The 24,056-nt window shown below is 45.5% G+C and overlaps 1 protein-coding gene across 15 annotated transcripts in view; it reads left to right on the top strand.

Annotated features, from left to right (window-relative positions):
- The window catches only part of RIN2 (Ras and Rab interactor 2), a 213,850-nt gene that overhangs the window by 147,959 nt on the left and 41,835 nt on the right, over window positions 1-24,056 (top strand). For 13 of the 15 annotated variants that reach the window (XM_070589491.1, XM_070589492.1, XM_070589496.1 and 10 more), the window contains one exon: window positions 4,264-4,364. In XM_070589491.1, the coding sequence (XP_070445592.1) occupies window positions 4,264-4,364 (101 nt within the window). Of the gene's footprint in view, window positions 1-4,263; window positions 4,365-4,599; window positions 4,769-24,056 lie in introns of those variants that run through there. The other 2 variants (XM_070589501.1, XM_070589500.1) reach the window with 2 other exon arrangements.

The following is a 24,056-nucleotide window of genomic DNA, read 5'->3' as shown; positions in this document are numbered from 1 at the left end:
GGAGCAGACGTTTGGGGATGACTCTTGCTGGCGGAGGGGCCTGGTGGGTATATAAACAGACCATTTGGAGAGGCTCTGGAACACTGACCTTTGGTCCACTTGTCGGGTAAATCCCTCTCTGCTGTCAGTTGGATGAGTTTGGGAAGGATGGAGTGTGGGGAGAGAAAGAAGGGGCTGAAAAATCCCTCCTCCAGCAGCGAAGGGTGCCATAGCTGTCCAGCCAGGTGCAGCCTCTGTCCTCATCCACCTTTGTGTCCTGGGGTCACTGCACCTCCCTTCTGCATTACGGATGAGTGGGTTTATCGGTAGTTTGCCGTCTGAATGCTGCTGAGTAGGACCCACACTTTGTAGTTTCTTAGTGTTTGGCTGGGAACAGAAAAGGAGGCTAGGGTGGAACATGGAGGTCTGGAAATGCACCCAAAGGTGTCAGCACAAGCAGGGTCTGGAGGAAGCAGCTGGCCGGAGAGCATCAGCTGCCTCTCCTAGAGAAGGTCATTTGGGATTTTTATCTTCAGATGAATATGGTGGCCATGAGGTGACTGCGGTTGGAGAGGGTGGATGTGTCTAGTGACCCATTTTCCTGCTGAGGATGGGAATCTTTTCTCCTAGGTTTGCCTGAGGCTGTCTCTGTTCCTCCGTCAGACAGGGCTCTCTGCTCCCTTGTGGGCTGTATGTGGCTCTTCCATCCGGGACCATAGCCATGGCCCAGATGGGAGGGGACACCAGCCCAGAGTGGCAGGGCTTCTCACAGACACTCAGCCTCCCCCGGCTCACCCCACTTGCTCCCACCTTCTCAGTCCCTCCATCTCCTTCTGTTCTCATACACATCCACCCTTTTTCTTATTTTCCTAACAATTTTGATATTATGAAGTATTTTAAACAGACAGAAAATCACACGTGACACTAAAACACGCATCACTATCTCTGTCAAATCTTATCATTTTGCTATTTCATTTCAAGAAATAAAATCTTGGGCCGGCCGGTGGTGCAGTGGTTAAGTTCGCACGTTCCGCTTCTCGGAGGCCTGGGGTTCCCCAGTTCAGATCCCGGGTGCGGACATGGCACCGCCTGGTAAGCCATGCTGTGACAGGCATCCCACATATAAAATAGAGGAAGATGGGCATGGATGTGAGCTCAGGGCCAGTTTTCCTCAGCAAAAAGAGGAGGATTGGCAGTAGTTAGCTCAGGGCTAATCTTCCTCACAAAAAAAAAAAGAAAGAAAATCTCACAGGTGGTTGAGTCTCTTGACCTGTGAACACCTCTGTCCATTTCTCCTCTAGAGGTAGCCACTGTCCTTGATTAGGACTGTAACCATCCTATTGCATATTGGAGTGGTCTTCATATCTGTGTGTGTATCTACCAGCACTAAATAGTACAATTGTGCATGGTTTTAAACTTCATATGCTGAATGTAACCCTTTTCAACTTTTCTTCCTTTTTTTTTCCTTTTATGAAAGCTTTTTGACCTTTTGTGTTTGTATGTGTATTGATGCATATAACTCTGACTCGTTAATTTTAACTGCTGTGTAATATTCCATTCTTAGCCATTCTCCAATTGATAGACATTTAGGTGCTTATAATTTGGTTTTCTTCCAAATAGCGGTGCAGCAAATATTCTTTTAAAGGTCTCCTTACACCCATGTGCAAGAGTTTCTCTAGAGTGCATATCTAGGACGTCTGTGTATCTTCAACTCTACAAGATATTGTGAATTGCTCTCCGCAGTGGTCTATGAACAATACTCCTCCAGCATCGTGTGGGGATTCCTGTTTTCCCACATCCTGGAATATTTGGCATTGTAGGAGTTTTTAATTTTTGCCGCTAGGACGTATGTAAAAGGAGATCTCCTGATCATTTTCTCTTCCAAGGCCCCAGTGCTTCTAGAAGCTCTACCTACTACCCGCACCCTAGTCACACACAAAGGGGAAGGATCAAGCATGCAGGACCTGGCTGGCCTCCCATCTGACCTCTGAGTATTGAGAGGTGCAGAGCTGTTTGTAGGCTAATAGCTATTTGCTATTTGCTTCTCTATCTACACTCGTCCCTTAGATAATCTCTGCCTGTCACAGGATTTGGGAATACTAACACATATGCCAGTGACCTCCAAATGTATAAATATCTCCATCTTCAATGTCAAAAGCCACTTCAATTTAATTGATGGCCAATAAGCGACTCAAATAAAACTTAACCTACCCAATGTCCAACTCAGTTTCGCCCTCAAGCCTAATCCTTTCCCATATCAATCAAGGGCACTGCCATCTGTCTGATTGCTCAAGCCCAGAACTTAGGGGGTGTCCCTTATTCCTCTCTTCCCACCACCCCCACATTCCATCCATCAACTTCTATCAATTTCTATGTCAAACTGGTTCTGGATTTCATCCCTTATTTATTTCTTTTCTTTTTTATTTTTTTGAGGAAAATTATCCCTGAGCTAACATCTATGCCCATAGTCCTCTATTTTTTCAATATATGTGGGATGCCTGCCATAGCATGGCTTGATTAGTGGTGCACAGGTTCGCGACCAGGATCTGAACCCGGGAACTGTGGGCCACCAAAGCAGAGCACACGAACTTAACCACTACGCCACGGGGAGGGCCCCTCCCCACTTTTTTCTAATTCCACTGCTACCACCTTGGTCCAAGCCGCCATCATCTCTTACCTGGACCCCTGCAGTTGCCTCCTAAGTGGTCTTGCTGCTCCTCCTCTTGCCCTTACAAACCATCTCTAATGAGGAGACAAAGTGATCTTTTTAGAAGATAAAACAAGTAAAATGTCGTTCCCCTACTTAAAGCCCTCTGATGGTTCTTAGTTTAGAAACCTCAAATCCAAGGATACTGCCATCTAGAATGCCGATGAGCTCCGGTCCCTGACTGCTTCTCCTTCCATATGACTCCGCAGCCTCTGGGACTTTCTCCGTGTAGATGGCTCTTCCCTTGATTGTTTCATGACTCCCTTGTCATTCAGGGGCTCCATCACTTCCGCAAAGACCTGTCCTGGCCATCCCACCATGGTGAGAGTAGTCCCTACAGAATCACTCACTTCTCTTTTCATTCTAGAACTTCTCAGTGCTCTGTGCTGGGGTCTGTGCCCCACCAGAATACCGTCTCTGTGAAGATTGTCAGCCTTACTCTATATTTGTGGTGCCTGGCATGAAGTGGGTGGCCAAAAAGGTTTGTAGAATTAATGAATGAATAGATGGGGTGAACATTTTAGAACAACCTATATGCTCAGATGAAGTTTCTCCCAGAGTCTGACTGGGATAAACGCTGCTTGACATGCTAGAAACATTTGTCTTTAGCTACGAGTGATTCTCAAAGTTTTTAGTCCCAGGATTCCTTTACACTATTAAAAATTATGGAGGACCCTAAAGAGCGTGTGTTCATGTGGATTCTATCTACAGACATTGGCTGTATCAGAAAATGAATGAAAAAAATTTTTTAATGTTTATTAAAACAATAATCTAATACATATTGACATGACATTTATATGAGAAATAACTACTTCTAAAAAAAATTAGCGAGCAATGCCACACTTTGAGAACAGCTGCTCTGTGTACAGTGCCTGGTTAGCACCAGGAAAGATTCTGTTGAATGAGTGGATAGGTGGGCTCAAGCATTTAGACCAGCCTTCAGGGTCAGATGGAGCCTCTTCCCAGGTGTGAGTGGGGGATATGAGACCACACCAGCCTTCTGCAAGAAGACAGCACGTTTCCCCCTCCATTCCCCGTGGCTGCCCCGCCCGCCCAAGCACCCACTCCCGGCCCCACGCCGCCGGCTCTCTTCCCCTTTCCCTAAGTCTTTTCTCATCAAAAAAAAAAAAACACAGAAAATAAGTTGAGAAATAAGTACAATGCCATTGAAAATTGATTTGCAAGCTGTATATGTCTTTAAAATATGCTTATTTCTGTAACCACGATTGTATAAATGTTAATCCAGGGAATTCCTCTTGAGTTTTCCCTTGATGATATGAATGTTGAGGCCTGGTTTCACCAGGATTTGTTTATTTCTCTTTGTATTCATGTTGAGTAACCAAACTGGGTGTCATATTCTTTTTCTTAGGGCGATACCGAAACCTAAGTTCTTCCTCTTTCTATGAAGAAGCTGCTCCCTCTCTTATTTTTTCGTCTGGGGAGAGGAAATTCACAGAGCCAGGACTTAAAAAAAAAAAAAGGTGGTCCTCTCTGTGCTGTGGAAGGGACTGGAGTGTCCCGGCTCTGGGCACGCCTCTTCCACTTGCTGACGTCACACTATTTTTGTCTTTGAACAGCTCATTGACACGATCGCCTCGGAGATCGGAGAACTGAAACAGGAGATGGTGTGGACAGATGTCAGCCTGGAAAATGGCTTGGGACCCACCGAAGCCCACAGGTGACAGAGGCGATTAGGCGTCGCGTGCGAGATGGGGGCTGCGTGAACCCTGTTAGCTGCGAGGACTGCCATTCTGGTCACTCCTCAAGTTTGGGAACTGGGAGAGTGGTGGCCGCTCCAGATGAAGCTGTCTGTAGGAGGTGGGAGGGGCCCAGGAACCAGTTGTCTGCTTGTTTATTTTAATCACTTTGAAGGCACTTGAACTTTCCACCCTCTCAACTCCTCCTGGCACCAGAACCCGGAAACCTAAAGTTCTCTCTGCCATATCCACCTACTCACAACGATGGAAACAGTAACGCAGCAGGATCCTCCGTGTGCAAAATAGGATTCAGTGTAGCCCACGTGAGTCTCCAGAAGGTTTAAAGGGGAGCACTAAAGAGGATGGACTCATTTTGCGTTCTCAGGTCAGAAAAAAACCCCAGCACTTACTGTACCCATTAGGCTGAAAGTGATTGAGTGTATTAGAAATTGGATGTGGTTGAAATGATTAAGAAAGGGGAGGCCATGTGTTACACTGGTGAAGTCTGGCCCGTTGTGCCCATACTGCAGGGGATCTGAGTAGGGCTGTGTCTGAAGAATGGTGGTGCAGAGGTCGGGGTGGGTGGCAGGTTGGAGGAGACAGCCACGACCTGCTCCAGCGCTTGAATGCTGTAATGCATTGCTAGCAAAGACAGCAGAATATGCTCACTACAAAATGACTTGGACACTTGGAGCCTTGGAGGCCAGATTCACGATCAGCTTCCCCTTTCCCCAGGAAACGGGGTTAAGGTTGCCTGATGCCATGAGAGGGTGAGCTTGGTGGAGTGGGTTTTGCCTGCAAGTCGTGAGACGAGACGGGCAGGAGGAGTGGGCGGGCGGCGGCCCTGGCTGTGCAGGCAGGTTTCAAACCAGCCCAACCAGTCCCGCCACAGACGGGAGAGTGTGCAAACCCGGGAGGCATTTTGCAGTGGAAGGAGGTGCTTTAACTCCTGTGTCTGTCCTGGAGGAATTGTATTTCCCCTTAGCTGTGGGAACTCTGCGCGCGTTGCAACTCCTTTCCTTCTCCACAAAGTGATGGGAGTAGACCAGATGGTCTCCTGGCTGCTCACAACAGCACCCAGGCCTTCTCTGATTCCTCTAGACCTCAATGTGATGGCTTCGATTGGTGAATGTTTTCCCATGGACTCGGCAAGTGCACACAATGATTTTTCATTAGAGACTTTCTGCCTCACATTCAAATTCTGAGGAAATTTAGCCAGGGGATTTCTCTTTACCCTTTTCATTATTGATCTAAAATTAAATTGAGAGTCTAAGTTGATGACCAGGTCCCTGAACCTCCTGACTCCCCTCTGAGGTAAATCTCCTGTATGACCCCATTCAGCTGACGTGGGACCTGGATGACGTGGGAAAAAGCCGGACTAATGAGGCTGTGGCTTCTGTGCTGGGGTCTCTCACTGATTTTTTTGGAAGCATGGAGTGCTGACTTTGCCTTTAATTCCTCCACTTTTTCCCAGTGGCTTCAGGAGGGCCAGATAACGGAGAGGTAGGGTAAAGGGGACTTTGTGTTGTTTCCACAATGAAGGCAGAGCAGTGCAGATGGGGAGTGAGAGCAGGAGCGGGGAGGGTAGCAGAGCCGCCTCAAGTGAAACCGCTGTGGTGAGAAGAAGCAGTCGGCCTCTGGGGACCTCGGCTGGACACATTCTGGTGGCTGCGCAGACGCATCTCAGTTGCCTTCCTCTGTGGCCTCAGCCACCCCAGCTGCCGTCACCGGGACGTGTCTGTGGCTCCTCAGTTTGTTAAACACTGGGTTAAGTGCCAGCCTGGTGCCCTAGGTTAGGAGTGCTGTGCCCCTACCTGCGCTGGCTTTTGGCTGCTCGCTCGTGGTTGATGTTGAGAAGAGCTTGAGATCTTTAACATTTTCTTGTGTCATGGACCCCTTCTCAGAATAGTATTTTAAATGCACGAAATAAAATATGTAGGATGACATAGGGAAAACTATTATATTGAAATACAATGATCAGAATTTTAAACATGCATGATTTCATAGCACAGGTACTTTATTAACATGATAAGTAACAAGGTGTAGCTGTGGGTCTGGGAACTGCTGTCATCTGGAAGCTGAGACGAGCATAAACAGTACTACTACACCAACAAGGAAACATGTGGGGCTTCTCTTGGTGACAGTTTCAGCTGTTGAGAGAATGACTGAGATTTCTTGCCTGCATTCAAAATGGGAGGAAGTTAATTTCAAAACCAGGTTAGTGAAAGAAAACATGTCACTTTTTTCCATCCAGTTCTCAGTTCCTACCTCCCGTCCCATCAGTGTCGTCAGACACAGTCCCTCTACCCGCCCTTCCTGGACCACTGCTGGGCTTGGCATCAGGGACCCCATGCTGCCGGCTTTCCACTCACCTCGCCCGCTGCTGCTTTCCGGCTGGGTCCTCTCATCTCCCTGGCTCCTCACCCTGAGCACCCAGAGCTCAGGCCTGGAGCCTCCTCTCGTCACATCTCCCCTCCTCTCTCTCCCACAAGCCTTGAGCAAGATGCTTAAAAGTCTCTGTGCCTCAGTGTCCACACCAGTAACATGAGGATAATAAGAGAGCTTTACCTCAGAGTTGTTAGGAAGATAAAGTGAGCTAATAGTTGTAAAGGACTTAGCACCATGTTGGCACGTGGTAAACACAATACAGTCATGCATCTTAACGATGGGGGTATGTTCTGAGAAATGCGTCATTAGGTCATTTTGTCGTTATGTGAACATCATAGAGTGTCCTTACACAAAACCAGATGGTATAGCCTACTACACAGTAGGCCTCTGAGGCTCAAATACTTTAGAATTGCCTAAGGCTCGGCATCTTTCATTCATTCACCAAATATTGTGTGTGCTATACGCCAGACACTACTGTAGGCACTGGAAAAACAGCCCTGAGCACAGACTAAACCCCTCCTCTCACGGAGCTCATATGGTCCTAATCTTATGGGACCACCATCGTATGTGCACTTCCTCATTGACGGAAATGTTATGTGGCACACAACTGTATATTGTTTACTGAAAAAGATGTCTAGAGTAATTTCCTAGGTAATCCCATCCTGGTGGCTTTGATACCATCTATATATTGGTGATTCCCAACTTATATCCCTAGGCTGGACCTCTCGAATCCAGATGTTTACATCCAGCTGCCCACTCAGCCTGACCTTTGGCATCTCTTATGAAAATCAAGACTGAGCCCTTGGTTTCCCTTCACAGACCTGCTTCTTCCATCCCTGTAACTGTGCCTCCAAGTGCTTGGGCCTCACAGTCATTCCTGATGCCTCCCCTTCTCTCATAACCGCCCTCCCATCCATCTCCACATCCTGGCAGCTCTACCTTTAAGATAGCTCCTGGACGGGGCACCACTCAGCAGCAGCACTGCTGGAGACCCCTGCCTGGTGCCTCTGCTTTCCCATGTGCACCTTCTCTGAGCTGTTATCTGAGCAGCATAGAGAATGACCTGACTTTAGTTCATCTAATCCAAATCATGCCACTCTGTTCAAAGCCCTTCAGGAGTTTTCTATTTAAAACCAAATCATCACATGGCCCTCGAGACCCCACAGGATCTGACTCCTCACATTGCCTCACCATCTCTTCTCTTAGTCTCTCCCCCTCCATCACTCTGCTCCAGGTGCACGGGCTCCCTGCCAAGCAGCCTCCTACCTCCCGGCCTCTATACTTTCTGCTCCCTCTGCCTGGAATACCCTTCCTCCAGGAAGCATTTACCCTTGGCCTCTCCCTTCCTCTGTCACCTTAGCTGGCTTTTTCTTCTTCATAGAACTTGTACAGATCTGACATATACTCCCTTGCTTCGTTGTGCATTTTCTGCCTCCCAGCACTGGAAGGTGAGCTCCGTGAGAGCAGGGGTTTAGTCTGTGCTCAGGGCTGTGTTTCCAGTGCCTACAATAGTGTCTGGCATATAGCATACACTCAAATATTTGTTGAGTGGATGAAAGATGTCAACCCTTAGGAGGCCTCTTGCAGAAATAAGACATCACCCTTGTGAAGCAATTAGGGGACACCAGATAAGGCATAAAAAATAAGAAGTTGAAAATGTGTGAGAGGCCTTCAGATTCCTCCCTAGCAAAGAAGAGGAACCAGAACCCCTTCCCTCTAGCTTCCAGCCATGCTTCCTCCAGCAATTCTGAGTTTGGGCCCTGGTAAACGTTTGCCAATAGAGTAGGAGCTAGTTAGATCTATCCCATGCCTTTGCTAGTGTTTTGCCAAATGGAAGCTAGGAGGCCAGCAGAAAGATGAGGGGTTTCTTGTTTCTGATTATCTGCTTTCTCTACATACTGTTTCCTCTGCCCTCTTTCTTCCCACTCCATCCCCCTGAAAGACTAGAGTATAGCAAAACAAAGTCTTTTTACTTTCCCCTCCCTCCCCTGGGATTTCACAATCCTTTTTCAGGTGGGGGTAGGGTGTCTGTTTGGGCCGGCCAGTGCTCCACCCTCCTCACCACCTGGACCCATCGCCTGAGACGAGTCTGTAAAGATTCTTTTGTCCTTAGGTAGAACAGAAGACTCAAACCAAACAACTTCCTGAAATGAGACTCAGGCTGAGTGTCCCAGCCAGACCAGCTCATCGCAGGCTATTGCTGGCTTTGTCTACCCTCTTACTTTCCTTTATCTCCCTCACTCCTGTTGTCACCTGGCTGGTACTCTCCAGCCCAAGTGGATCACTAGGGATGCCCAGGGTCCTGAAACTCCACATCTCCACCCCACCGTATTCAGTGCTACAATGTAGGAGTTGATCACCACTGTTGGCCTTGTCTGGAAGGGTCTACGTCCCTGGGAAGTTCTGAGCTTCCCAGCACCTATGTGACAGCATTGATATCAAAACCACAAGAAACTCAGACTCCCAGTCCCTGGTACAACCCTTCAATTCCTCCCTTAACTAGAGGTTAGAAACCAAGAATAGAAGAGAATAACAGTGGCTCACAGTCTAGGGAAGAAATGCCCAGCATTCCACTTAAGTAAGTCTCCAATAGGACACCAGTGAACCTGCTGGCTGCTCTGTGACCTAATGAATGAAACCCATTCTCGCTTAGTGCTACTTTTACAAAACTTTCCACTAAAGTAAAACATAATTGAGAAAGAGAGCACACAAATCAATATAAAGCTAGATGAATTTTCACAGAGTAAATACTACATAACAGCATCCAGATTAAGAAACAGAACATTCTTGGCACCCCTCAGTGCTCCCTTCTAATCCCTGTGCACCCCAAGGGTAACCACTTTCCTAACTTTTGTTGCCATGGATTAGTTTTGCCTGTTTTTTAACTTTATATATCTGGAATCATACAACATGTGCTCTTTTAACTCTGACTTCTATCATTCAACGTTTTATATAGGATTCCATTGTGTGAACACAGCACAATTTGTTTATCTGTTCTACTGTTGAGAGATATTTGAGTTGTTTCCAATTTGGTGCTATTTTAAATAATGCTGCTATGAACATTCTTGTGCATGTCTTTTGGTGAATGCACGTGACACGCTTGAGTTAGGAATATAGGAGTGAAATTGTTGGGTTGCAGGATGGTTATATATTCAACCTTAGTAAATAGTGCCCAACAGTTTTCCAGAGTCATTGTATCAATTTGCACTTCCACCAACAGTGTGTGAGAGTTCTCAATGCTCCATTCTCATCTGCACTTGGTACTGGCTGCTTTTTCATTTTAGCCATTTGGATGGGTGTGTGGATTTAGAGCTTCTGAAACCATGATGTATAGAGACGGGTAAAGAGTACCTGTATCTCAGTGCTCTGGGACTCAGGAATGGGGATTCTTTACTTTTGATGGAGCATTACAGTTTTTCCACATGTCTAAGTTTAACGTTAAAGTGGAGAATTCTGAGCTCATAGCCAGTTCATCGGGTGATATTTATGGAAACTGGGGCGTGGAAAGGATTATTTGGAAGGAGGAGATGAAAAGATAAAATAATCCAGAAACTATGAGAAAAGTGCAAATAGATACGTACCTTTTATTATTTCTATTTCTACTTTTGAATCTTAGGCCTAACAACCTTGCAGCAGGAAAAAATTGGTAATGAAATTCCCCCCATCTCTTAAATTCTTTTGCATTACTTTGTTCAGTACGTATATGCGGAAATATTCAGCGTCTCATGAATTGATTTGGCCAAGGCCATTAGCTGCGTCATAACTAAAAAATCTATGCGCCTAAATCTGATACAGCTATTTTTGGAGTTTAAACTGCCTTTAAACTCAGAATACATCTGCATCCAAGGCGATTTCCTATATTTAAAAAATATATGTCCTCAAGTTCAGTGACTTCAAACACAGAATGTAATGTCCCTTCATTTTATTCCTTTCCATCTTTTCCTCTTGAAAACATCGGATACAAAATGACTATTATTTATTGATTTATACCCACTTTTGCTCTTCTGAAGATTTTAGAGAGCGTATCCGTGACGTCATTTGGAAGCAAGTTCAAATCATCAGGTGCAAAAATCACAAAAATTTTGTCTTCTTACAGTGTCTGTGTCGTGTACAGTGTTAGCCTGCAAAACAAATATTTCTCTCTTTTACCCTATCTGGAAAACTGCCTGCACCTCAGGCCATTGGTTTGAGGCTTGAGGCCCATCCTAAGGTTCCGCAGATTCTGAGAGCAGGCTGTTCTCCGAGAACCTGTCAGAAAGGTTGGTTTTCCTCCATTACTGTAAGCTCCAGTCTGGCTTACCAGAACGTGAGAAGCTCACAATAATCGTTTGCTACAGATTGTTAGATGTATCTTGCAGTATCTTAGGCTCCTTGAAAAAAGTGGTGTTATTAAAATTTATGGTTCCTTCTCACACATTGTCTATTTCTGAGAATTGTAAATGCACGTTTCTACTGATTCTTGGATACTTGTCACTGCCTCCCTCTTCACATTCTTTGAAGACAATCTGGTGGGAAAACAAGGTAGAAAAGCCCTTTGACTTGGGTCGAGGTTGTGTTCTGAAAGACAGTTGAAAATCTGTTGCCTGAAACAGCCCAAGTGAACCATGGACACGGCCACTCTTTCCTTCGGGGAAGGAAGTGGGGCGGGGGCACGCTTTGAAGGGCTGTGTTTATAATTAGAGGAGGTCATGTAGTGGTAATCGTTTTGCAGTAGTAAGACATTTTCCTATCCTGCCTGTTGAGGATATTCTGCTATGACTAGCTGATCAGTTTCTCCCCTAACCCCCCCCCAATAGTGTTTTCTTATTTCAAGCCACCAAAAGGTTTTGGAATGTAGTTTCAAGGAATTTTGTGAAGATTGACCAACTCTTTGTTCAATGTAGCAACAATTAAGTTCAACTTAAAGAAAATATTTATTGAGTGACGCTATTTGGTAAAATACCTGGATAGTGGAGCCTGGAGATTTACACAGCCTAGGGAGAAAGAATTGTAAACAAATGAGTATCATGTAATGGAATGAGGACGTAACAGAGGACTATGCCAGCTGAATAGAGGTGTGCACCAGATGTCCTGGAAACCTTGGGGGATGGGGTAGGGCGAGCGGGTAATTCCAGGTAGGAGGTGGTTTTAGAAAAGATGAGATTTGAGACTCAAAATCAACCTTAAAGAATGGGATAAGCAAGTATAAGTATGGCCTCCAGATCAAAAATGGCCAAAACAGCTGTTTAGTCTGTCTTGATTGGTGATATCTGTGATATTGGGGAAGGTTTTTGAAAAGAACATGTAAGATTTCTGTTTTGATTACCAAAAGAACAACACAATAAATAAAAATAAATATTACCATGCACCCACCCCCTGAGAAAGAGCCACTGTTGAGTGTTTGTTGGCTATTTTATTTCTTTGCCTTGGCGTGTGTCCTTTTGATGCTTTTCCGTGTGTTGAAGTGGTAGATCATGCATGATTTCCGCTGATTTACAAGGGTGTTTTTGATCGTCCTGGAAATGGACAGTGTGTCCTAGAAATTGATTCCAGTTGTGTTGAGGGGTAGCATCTTCCAATTTAGTGGCTGGCTTCCTGTGAGCAGTACACTTGGGCACACACAACTGTGACAGCCGCCTACTCTCCAGTTAGATACATTTTCCCTTTTGCAGACCTTGCCTCATTGCTGGTGTTAGTAGTTGATTCTGCCACAGAATATCTGCTTGGTTAGAATGCAGTTGGGATTCAGGCCAGCTCAAATAACACCAGTGTAACCAAAAGCGTTTCTAGACTAAGAAGTGCGAATCCACAAAACGCTTCCGTTTCCGGGAAGCCTCGTGCATGCCACTGCTCAGACTCGAAGGTCAGTGGCCAAGCTTTGAGCCCGCCTGGCTCCTTTGCCTCCTGTTTTCAGCTCCAAGGGTACCCGGGACAATAGGTTCTTTGTTTCTATTGCTTAGTTTTACAGGAACGAATGAACGCCCCTGCCAGCGTTGGCTCCAGATCTGCCCTTTTCATCTCTAGCTGGAGGGTCAACGAGAGGAAGTTCATAAGCAGAAAAGTCACCAAATCCTCCTCTTGTGAAGGTGGCGGTGCCTCCACCCCGGGGGCAGACGTGTTTTTTTTGTTGATGTTTCCATTTCCGTATTCTTTCCTCCTAGTCCTCGGTAGATGAAGCTTGAAAATCATCAAAGGCCCTAAAAGTTTTTCACATAAATCCTCCTTCAACATGCTTTTAGAAATCTTTCTGAGGAGGTTGAGGCCTCCGCTGTCAGAAAGCAGCAGCCCTTAGCGATGCAGGAATAAAATCCGCAACCCAAAACACGTTAGTCTTTTTCCTTCCAGAGTTTAGGGGACAAAAAAGGGCTTGCTTGAGAAATTCAAATATCAACTTGCATGGTGTAGGGTAACTGCACCAGTTAGAGAACTGGTCCCAGGCCCAGTTCTATCAATTTCTAGTGTTTAACCTCTAATAAGGAGATAAAATGAATGGCCTCTAATATCCCTCCCAACCCAGGGAAACTGAGCGATCCTTCCAGGACGTCCCTTCCCCAGGCCTCTGCCCATCACTTTTCCCATCTTGGGTGGTGGCCAAAGATTCCTCAGCTCACCTGGCAATTTCTCTCCTATAAACTGAGAAGTTAGCCAGGACCCCCGCATGTAGCCAAAATGAAGTTGGGCCTGCCTTCCTCTCCTGACTTAAATATTACAGAGTAGGAGTTTAATTCAGCTTCACAAATTCTAAAGAAGTGTTTTCATGATTGAAAGTGTTAGGAAATCATTGGACATCAACAACTAGGTATTCTTGAAAAGGAAAGTTTGCTGGGAATTTATTTGCTGTGTGTATGTATGGGTGTTTAACAAAAATTGTAATTGGTCCTTATTCTAGAAATTTTTATCAGATGGATCTCTCAGGTATGAAGTGTTGTTTTCGTTGGGGTGGGGGAAAATCCCCTTTCTACCCTTCTTGTGTTCTTATGGCTGGACTAATAATAAACTTGACGAAAGACCAGGTTAACAGGAGAAAACCCAGTTTAATACACACGTATTGGAGATCATAGAGAAATGATGCTTGGAGAGTGAACAAAGCAGGCAGTGTGTGTACCTTTTTCATAAAGAAACAATACATTTGAGAGGAATGACAGGACAAAGAAACTTAGGTTTGAGGTACGTCGTTAGTGAGGCATGAGGAGTCTAGGCTTGAGGAGTAAATTGGCAAGGGTTGTTTCTGCGGCTTCTGGGCCCTGAGTGCCCCGGCTCTGCTGATGGGGATGCAGGGAGAGCCCCTTCCACAGGGGAGGTTTGTTTCTTGCTTTCGGGGGAACAGAGAGAGGAGGGGCAGAAAGCCCTTTTTGCTTCTCAAGTTAACTTTAATTCAAAATAATTGATATACTATTGTGGGATATTTTGGGGCGGCCTGCCCTGGGCCTCAACATTTTCTTCTTCTCTCTACGTAAGAGGCCTCTTCTACTAACGTTTTTTCAGAAACCGTTGACCCCAGACCCATCACTTCTCCTCGTCCAGCTCCACGAAGCCCTTCATTCATCTCCCACCAAGCTGGACACGTCGGCCACTGTTTGGCCTGTGGGGCGTGTTTACTTTCCTTTTGATACTTACACAAGGATCTACTGCTCCAACCAAGAGCAAGACCATGGTGGACACAGGACTCTGACTTCTGTCTGGTCCTTAATTCTTAAGATATCCCTGCACTGGCCTCTTATAGCTGGAGCACTCCAGCAGTCCCATGTCCTGGGCTGTACCTTTCTCGCCACTGTGGCTGGTTGAGGCAACGTCCTGTGAAAAGGCTTTGTCAGGCTAGGGTGCAGCTGAAGACTCGACATCCGCGGCATGAGGAAAGGGAGACCCTCAGAGAGGCAGGACGTGCATGGAAATTCCAACACAAAAATATCAAGAGAAGTGGTTTCTTGTCCTTTCTTGGTTCCATCTGAAAGCTGAGGATGGCAGGCACCAGAGTCCAGGTTGGGACTAGACCCTTATGATAGATGGGGAACGCTCCAGCTGCAGGGAGTGGCCAGGAGCCGCCCTCAAGGAGGTTCATTACGTGCTGACAACACCATGTTTATAGGATAGTCTGTGTCTCCTGGAGGGAAACACATTGCCTTGCTTTCTTTTTGGGAATATCTAAAAATTATTTGTGAGTATCTAAAACTAAAAGAGACATCCTGAAAACTCTACTGAACAGAATGTTTATTCGCAGTTCCCAAGATGTTCCAGGGTCTTATAATCAGTAGTTTTCAGGTTTTGTTTGTTTTAGTAACAGTTTCCTTTTTTTGACAAGAATCCATCTTTACAGAGAGGGGAAACCGAGGCTCAGTGACATGTAGTAAGGGGCCCAGGCCTCACAGTTCTGAGGAGTCGGCTGAGGCTTTGATTCACCTCTGACTGAATGCTCTTTCCACCAAACCGCTGGAGATGATGGGGCTGGGCAAACGCTAGAGTCAGCACCAATTTGATGGAAGCTGTGACATGCCTTAGAAAACTAGCATCTTGAAATCAGTGCACTCACATGTGCAGGAAATGAGTGGTTTTATTCCAGGTGAATGGGAACCCCTTGATAACTGAATGTTAAAACCCCTGGAGGTGTGTGCGTGAGGGTCTCACTCTGCACCTCGCTTAACCAAAGGCAGCTTTCCTGCCAGCACTACCCTCGCTTCTGTGCCCAAACAGCTGCTTCTGTTGGAATCCTAAATCTCGTTCCCAGTGTTGGAATAAGGCTTGCTGAATTTGGGAGCCCTGAATGGAGGTCCTATTACCAGCGTCCTGTGTTGGTGGGGATAGAATTACAATTCTAGGCCAAAACTCAGTGTTGACTTGTACACCCCAAGTCACCTAAAGCGTACCCCTGACCAGTCGATGGCAGGCTTGGAGGGGGTGTCCGTGAGGGAAATTCTCAACCAGTGAAGGAGCTGCTGAAAGTTTGAATTTGTTGTTCTGGAAGGGCCTCGTCTTGCCCCAGGCCCTGAGATGGCCAAAGGCCAGGGGGCTCTTAGTAGCTGTGGTGATTTTTGCCACCCATTTCCTGATAAACCCAGAGACAAGAACCCTTTGTCTCCTGAGACTGGAACTGAGCAGCCGGCTTCTGTTGATGGAGTCTGGCTGAGGAAAGGCCTGAATCAGAGGTTGTGCCGGGGGACCCAGACAGAAGCTGATGCAGAGACCCAGTGCCCGTGACCTTTCTCGTTGCCCAAGCTCCTCCCTTCCTCACTCGCAGGGAATAAACCTACTGTCCTCAGATCACCTCCTACCCAGTGCCCCCTCCCGTCACACCTAGAGCAGACATTTTATCAATGCCTGTCCTGGGCTAGGCCTGAGAATAGCCTGGGGGTGAGGCCAGGCCTGTGAGAGAGATCTGTATATAACGCAGAGTGAAATGGGGTCTGTGCCCCAGAGGCATAGACACTGTGGGTAAAGGAATTCAGTGTGCTGAAATGTTACTTGCGGTTGGCGGAGGTAGGGGAGAGGACAGGATTTGACCTTGGTTTTGACAGGTGGGTAGGAGCCTCTCTTGGCTGTGGACGCTCAAGAATAGCGTGAACACAGGCAAGCAGGGGGCTGAGCAATGACAAATAGATGCTTTTTTTCAAGATGATCTTCCCCCTTGAATCTGTGAGAGAGATTTTTTTAAACATTAATACAGGAAAAATATTCTTATGTTCTAATCTAAATTTCATCTCTTGTGTGTGCCACAATTTTTCTCTTATTCATGTACCATCTTTTTTTTTTTTTTTGAGGAAGATTAGCCCTGAGCTAACATCCATACCCATCTTCCTCTACTTTATATGTGGGATGCCTACCACAGCATGGCTTGCCAGGCGGTGCCATGTCCACACCCGGGATCTGAACTAGTGAAACTTGGGACGCCAAAGCAGAACGTGCGAACTTAACCGCTGTGCCCCTCGTGCACCATCTTTACTATTAACTTACCTAATATTTTTCTTTAAATTTGCTCATCTTTTACATTTATTTTAGAAGTTAAATTTAGTAAGCCAGTCATGAAGAGACAAATACTGTGTGATTCCACTTATACGAGGTACTTAGGTCAAGTCATAGAGACAGGAAGTAGAACGGTGGCTGCCCAGAATGGGGGGAGGGCATGTGGAGAGTTACTGTTTCATAGGTATAGAGTTTCAGTTTTTCCAGAGGAAGAGTTCTGGAGATGGATGTTGTACAACAATGTGAATATACGTAATACCACTGAACTCTACACTTAAAAATGGTTAAGTTGGTAAATTTTATATTCTGTGTATTTTACCACAATAAAAAAAATTGGGGGAAAAAAAGTAAATTTAATATCTCCACCATAATTGGGGACTACACTAAATACATGTCACTCTTAAAATAAGTATTGGACGTTAAAATAAAAACCATGCCTTCGTGTACTGCCTTGGCATATCCAGCACTCTTTGAGAAATAGTGTCAATTTTTAATAAACCATTGAGAAGTTATAAAATATTAAGTTTAATCTAAGACCATCCCACCAAATAGAGTTTTGTGTTGTTTCTGAGTTCTTCACTTTGCAGCAGGACTGCAGTTCTTTACGTTCAGGAGACCAGCGACGTAGTGAATCTTAAGCCCATAATTTAGTCCTAGACAAAAGCTACCTGGAACCCTGGGCTCTGCTTTTGTTGTTTTTGTTTCGTTTTGTTTTGTTTTACCGACGAGGTTAGCATCCTAGTGATTATGATTAGCCCCAACAATTTGTCTCGATTCATTCTATGACTGTTTATTAGGCACTTACCATGTAAACAAGGAAAACCTATTCGATTTCTTAAAAGTCTAGAAGGTCCACTGGGACCCTCAGGGAACCAGCCCTTGCTGCAGGAAGAGCTCTGGGTCTTTCCCTAGCCTTGAGTTAGTTATCAGGGAGCACTGTGCTGGAAATCCAGGCGAGGCTTGGCAAGGTATGACCTGGGGAGAGCCTGACACTCGCCCCTTAAGATTCCAGATCTGAGGCGGCCCTCGCGGCTTACTCAGTCCCACATCCAACACCAGGACTGGCCTGGAAGGAGCAGGCAAAGCAAGCAGGGATTCTCCTTCCTAGAAGAGAATTACCTTCCACTTTGTAAAGTCTGATAGAGGAGCCCAAGGGTGATGCCTGGGTCTAGGAATCGGGGAGTAGAGAAGGAGGCAGGCCAAAAGCCAAGCTGTATTTTAGCAGGTTGTGATGATCCTCCAACTAATCCTGCTGACTCAGTCTCCAAGTGACTCCAGATGACTCAGTTTACAGAGCTCGTTAATTCTGCAAGTAGAAGCAAAACAGACTACCTGGATGGACTATGAGTGGCTTTTCCATGAAGATAGATCACAAACATGCCAAATTGCAGGGCAGATGGGACAGTGTCTGTGCAAAGCCACACACACTCATACCTGCAGACACCCAGAAGGGAGCCACAGAACCATGGAGCGTGGTTTAGGAGAGCATTACTTAATTAGAGTTACTCCCCCATCATTTAATTCCACAGAGGCCTTGCCATTGATCCTATGAGAGGTTTTCAGATGTTGCTAATTAACTAAACCAATCTCTTTCTTAATTAAACTGTGATCCAACAGTCTGCTGTGAAAAGGAATATTCTTAGCACATTTTAAATATTTAATTGAAACAGCTTTTGTCTTTAAAAAAAGCAATCACAGGGGCCAGCCCCCTGGCCGAGTAGTTAAGTTCAGTGCATCTACTTCGGCAGTCTGGGTTCAGTTCCCTCGGGTGTGGACTTGTACCACTCGTCGGTGGCCATGCTGTGGCAGCGACCCACATAGAAAATAGAGGAAGATAGGCACAGATATTAACTCAGGGTGAATCTTCCTCAGGAAAAGAAAATATGTATACATAATTGTTCGCTTAATGGTATGTTTTTAACACGTAGAGAAGGTTTGGGGGCTTTTTGTTTTTTTGAGTATACTTGTTTTGTCCCTATGTTCTAACTCTGAGGACAGAGCCATCCAGAGCACTGCACCCCTGCTAAGACCCGTTAGCCAAATGAACATGTACCACCCTTGTTGACAGGAATAATTTGGCATTTTGCCTTATGTCTAGGCCCCTTAAACTTTGTTTTTGCTATTCAACAGCCAAACTTGGATTTTTATATCTAGAAGATTGTTGACTGTGTTTAACTGCACTAGTGTTTTTCTTCCGCAGAAACGACCTAATATCAAATTTTTATGTATTTTCTGTACTGCCTTGTTCATTGTCTAGCTCATTTGTTTGAAAATAGATGGGACTGTAAAGTCAAGCCTACACCACCCGTGTGTCGTGTAGAATGGAGCCTGGGAGAGAGAGTGATGTATTGGGAAGTGCGAGGGAGCCTTGGACTTCGGGACCTTGGTCATTTAGAAGCTGTATTGATAGACTGTGCCATCCTCTGGAATTCTGGATTAGGGCAAGAAACAGCATCATTTGGGAGTTCTGTTGAAAGTTATTGGTTTCTCTGAGATGAATTTAATTCTGTAAATTTTAATAAAACTAGGCCTAGTGTCTGCCTGGCTGTCCTGCAATAGAAGGCGCTTTCTACAATCGTTTATTCTTGCACCTCCCTGGGCTCCCAAAGCCTTACCCTGGGAGTGAAAGGAAAACAGCCAAGTGGAAAAGCCACTCTCCTCCCACACTCTGAGGAGCCTTAAACTGGGCATGCCCATAGGGGAGCTGGTGCTGGAGAGCCCTGTCCGCCACCCCTACTCCCCCCAGAGTGGGTGGAATATCCAACCGTCTGCTTCAGAGCCATGAGAGCCGGGTCAGTTGGAATGGGGAGAGATATGGTATAGGAGTTTTCCAGTATTTGTTCTCTGCTCCTAGAGACACCTTGCATTTGTGGGACATTTCATGGTTCATTGAATATTTTCACATGTGGGTCTCACTGAATTCATACCTGAGCTTCATCTCCCCATGAAAGCAGGCCTAGACATTTGGAAATATTAGTAATAGTTGAGTAAATAAATGAATTTTATACTCATAAAAACCCACTGAGAGGGCCAGCCCCGTGGCCAAGTGGTTAAGTTCGCGTACTTTGCTTCGGCTGCCCAGGGTTTCACTGGTTCAGATCCTGGGCGTGGACATGGCACCACTTGTCAGGCCATGTTGAGGCGGTGTCCCACATACCACAACTAGAAGGACCTACAACTAAAAATATACAACTATGTACTGGGGGGATTTGGGGAGAAAAAAAAGCAGAAAAAAAAAAAAACACCCAGTGAGATGGTAGATATTTGCCCATCTCATTTTCTCCAAGTTATTATTTTGAGAAATTGTAAACAGACAGAAAAATTGTAAGAATAGTACTGTTCATCTGAATTCACCAACTATTGAAAATTTTGCCACATTTGCTTTCTCTCTATTTTTTTCCGTTTTTTTGGGAGGAGGTGGGGAGCTGACCAGTTGACACTTACTTTCAAACATTTTCACACTTTTCCCCTAAATTCTTTAGTATGCATCTAATGCATCTCTTAAGAACAGGAGCATTGTCCGACATAACCATAATAAAATGATCACAGTCAGGATATTAAACGTCAATACAATATCATCTAATATACACCCACATCCAAATACTCCCAGTTGCCCTTTCTGGCTGTTTCTCATTCTGATTCATATTTGATCAATTCCATGCACTCAGTATAGTTATCACATCTCTTTAGTTTCCTTTTATCTATAATCCACAGCCTTTTTAAAAAAATTCTTTCATGACACTGACATTTTTGAAGAGTTCAGGCCGGTGGTTTTGCAGAAAATCCCTGAATTTGGATTTGTCTGTTTCCTCCCATTTAGATTCAGGTTAAACACATTTTGGGGCAGGGAGACGACCGAGGTGATACTGTAACCTCAGAGCATCACCTCGGAGGCGCTGGATGTCGGGTGTCTCATTTTTGGCAGTGTTAACCCTGATCACCTGGTTAAGATGGTGTCTGCCGGGTTTCTCATTGTCAGGGCACCTTTCCCTCTCCGTGATCAGTAATCTGCAGGATGACATTTTAAGACTGTGAATGCTCTGTTTCCTAACAGTCTTTCATCTCCTGATATTAGCATCCATTCATGATTCTTGATTGTGTCATTTCTACGTGGTGGTGGAGGTGTTATTTAGCACTTTCAGGTTAAAAAAACAGAGCTCAAAAGAAGAGCTGACCAGGCCTCAGGTGCCAGCTGTCCTGCTGTGACCATATCATCATTAGGATCTCCTGGATTATATCACAGTGGTTTATCTTTTATAAGCCACTCATTCTTTGCCCTCTCTCATATTTGCATGCAGGCACTTGTTTGAGAAGTCATGTCTCTGTTAATCTCATCAGATTCTGTCTTGGGTCTTGGGGGAAATCCCTGGAAGCAGAGCCTGAAGGGGGATTCTTGTGCAGTGATGAATTGAGAGAGGTTCTCAGGAGCAGCCTTTGAAGGACTGAGGCATACAGGATGTATGGGGAGGAACCCAGGCCAAGATGTGGGCTCACTGAAGTGCAGCCTCAGCCTGACTCCACAGGGAGCTCTGGAGCGTGACTAGCACCCCAGAGCTGCCCCACCATGAGGCAAGAAGGCAGCACCTCTCCGCTAGGGATCAGGATGTCTTGAGCAGTAGGTCTGCTCCTGGGGGAGGGCGTAACTTTCTGGGCACGTCCAGGGGAAGGGGCAGCTGTGAGCTTTTGGCAGCTGATGCTCACAGCAGTGGGGCCGTGGGTGCCTGGTCTGGTAAAGGGGATCTGGGGCGGGGCACCAAACAGCATCAAATGCAGGTTCGACGTGTCCCTCATTAGTTCTTTCCTGAAGGTGGTCCCTGATAAAAGCCAATTTGTCCTGTAATAATATGCTATAAACCTCAAATGGCTGGCTGAATAAAGGCATTAGTTAGCTTGGTCACTTGCAAAGACAGGATCTAATTTATGGTTGTTCCTGTATGAAGCCCCATGAATCTTATTCACCGTCTTCCTGTCTGGGCCCTGGCTTTTTAGGCTGAGATCAGTTGTCAGAACAAAGGCTTTTTAACCTTTTGAAACAACTGAGGTGTCAGGATGTGCCCTTCGAAGGAAAGAAGCAGTGTCAACATATTGACTCTCATGAGTGTCAGGGTTGCCATGTTAGAGATTGTAGAATTTGGTCTTGGTAAAATGTCCCCAACCTGAGATGACAGGGATGAAATGTTTCTTTATTTGGGTTCCAAGAATTCTTTCAGTGGCATGTCACCCGCTGTCCCTCTTTCTCCAAAAGATCCCCCACCTGATTGGATCTGAGTTAAAGTGCACATTTTGCTCTCAGGTCTCAAGCAAGGGCTCCTCAAAGTGCTCCTCAGATTGGCAGCATCAGCATCACCCAGAGCTTGCCAGAGATGCAGTCTCAGGCCCGCCCCAGACCTGCAGAATCAGACTATCTGGGGCTGAAAGTGGGAATCTGGCTTTAACAAACCCCAGGAGATTTCTCACACAGGCTCCAGCGCTCATCCAAAGCAGTGGTCGTAAACTTGGCTGCACGTTGGGATCTCCTGGGGGACTTTAAAAAATTCCAACGCCTGCCTTCTACCCCAAAGTGTCTGATTTATTTGATCTGGGGTGCAGTCTGGTCATCACACTATTTTTAAGCTCCCCAGGCGATTTTAATGGGCAGCCAGGGTTGAAAATCCCTGCTCCAAAGTCGTCTCGTTTACCTTACGTGAAAGGAATCTTAACACCAGCTTCATTTTGAAGAGTTTGTTCTTAGAGCTGCAAAGATTCACTTCAAAATACCCGGAGGCCCTGGAATGGCATTTGCAGAATGAGAAACAGCTCTTTTTTTGGCACAGACTCTCCCATCTGGAAAGTTGTAGCAGAGGTAAAGGAAAACTTTGAGGGGAAACACAATGTAAATCTTGAATGGAAGCATGAGATTCTTTCGATCTGTAGAAAGTCAACGAGGTGAGGGGGAGAAGTTAGGGTGGCAGTCTCTGGCCGACCCACGTGCTGTCGTTGTGCGTGTTATTACTGAGTCTGCACACCCAAAAATGATCGCCTTAAGTTGGCTTCCTCTGTATTTAGTCCACCTTCATAGGAGTGGAGCAGTCCACGTGCAAATAGCACACCTCCTTTCTACACACGCACCTTATATTCAGCTTCATCCTTCATCTTCCTCAATGTTGAAGACTTCAGCCAGGTAGTACATTTGGGTTTAGATGTTTGAAGACCGTGTGTACCCCAACCTAAAGTCGGCTCTTCGTACATAAATGGACAGGTCTGCTGTTCGCACTGGCCACTCCAGGACCAGTGTTGATGACCAACCAGCTCCTTGAGAGCCAGGGAAAGTGGGAGTTCTGAGCATAGTAGGGGGACAGAGACCCCAGAGCTAAGCAGCCTTGGGTTGGAATTTGCACCCTGTTCCTCTTACTGGAGGCATGTCTTTGCCTTGAACAAGTTCCTCAAGCAGCCTGAGCCTGCCGGTCCTCTCCTTGTAAACTGGGTTCCTAGGACCTGCCTTTCAGGGCTGTTGTGAGAAGGAAATGAGAGAATGCTTTTTACAGGGCCTGGCTGACCGGAGACACCACATAGACAAGCCATCCTGTGCTCATGATCTTACCTGTTACCTGCCAAGTTGGACAAACACCAGACCTCTTGAATTTCTAGCTCTGCCATTTCATAGCTATTTATAACTCTGGACAGCTCAGTAACTTCGTGGGCCTCAGTTTCCTCATTTGTAAAATGGGGATTAAATACTCAATAACAGAATTATTGTTGGTGCCAAAGGCGACGATGGAAGTCAATATGATTTTTTTATGAAAATTTCATTCCTATGTCATACAATTCAAACTTTAAAGTGTACAAGTCAGTGGTTTTCAGTATATTCACAAAGTTGTACAACCATCAGCACATCTCATTCTAGAACATTTTCATTACCTCGAAAAGAAACTTTACACCCATGAGGAATCACTGCCCATCTCGCCCTCCTCCCCTGTCCCAGCCAACCACTGATCTTTCTCTCTCTATTTTTGTCTAATCTAGATATTTCACATAAGTGGAATCATACAATATTGTGTCTGGCTTCTTTCATTTAGCATGATGTCCTCAAGGTGCATCCATTTTGTATCATAGATAGTACTTCATGAAAAGAATGAATGAATATTGTGGCTGAATAAAATTCCGTTGAATGGATATACCACATTTTATTTATCCATTCATTAATTGATGGAACCTTTATTTATCCATTCATTAGGTGATGGAGTCTATGTTTCTCATATGACAGTGGAAATGGCTGTTTCCACTTCGTAGCAATTATAAATAATGTTCATATGAGTTTATGAATTGTACAGCACCGTTCAACTGTGAAGTTTTACTACAAATATTAGTAATAA

The sequence above is a fragment of the Equus przewalskii genome, chromosome 21 (assembly GCF_037783145.1).
Source record: "Equus przewalskii isolate Varuska chromosome 21, EquPr2, whole genome shotgun sequence".
NCBI classification, from domain to species: domain Eukaryota; kingdom Metazoa; phylum Chordata; class Mammalia; order Perissodactyla; family Equidae; genus Equus; species Equus przewalskii.
The sequence above is the reverse complement of the archived record's forward strand: the minus strand, read 5'-3'. Positions and strand labels throughout refer to the sequence as shown.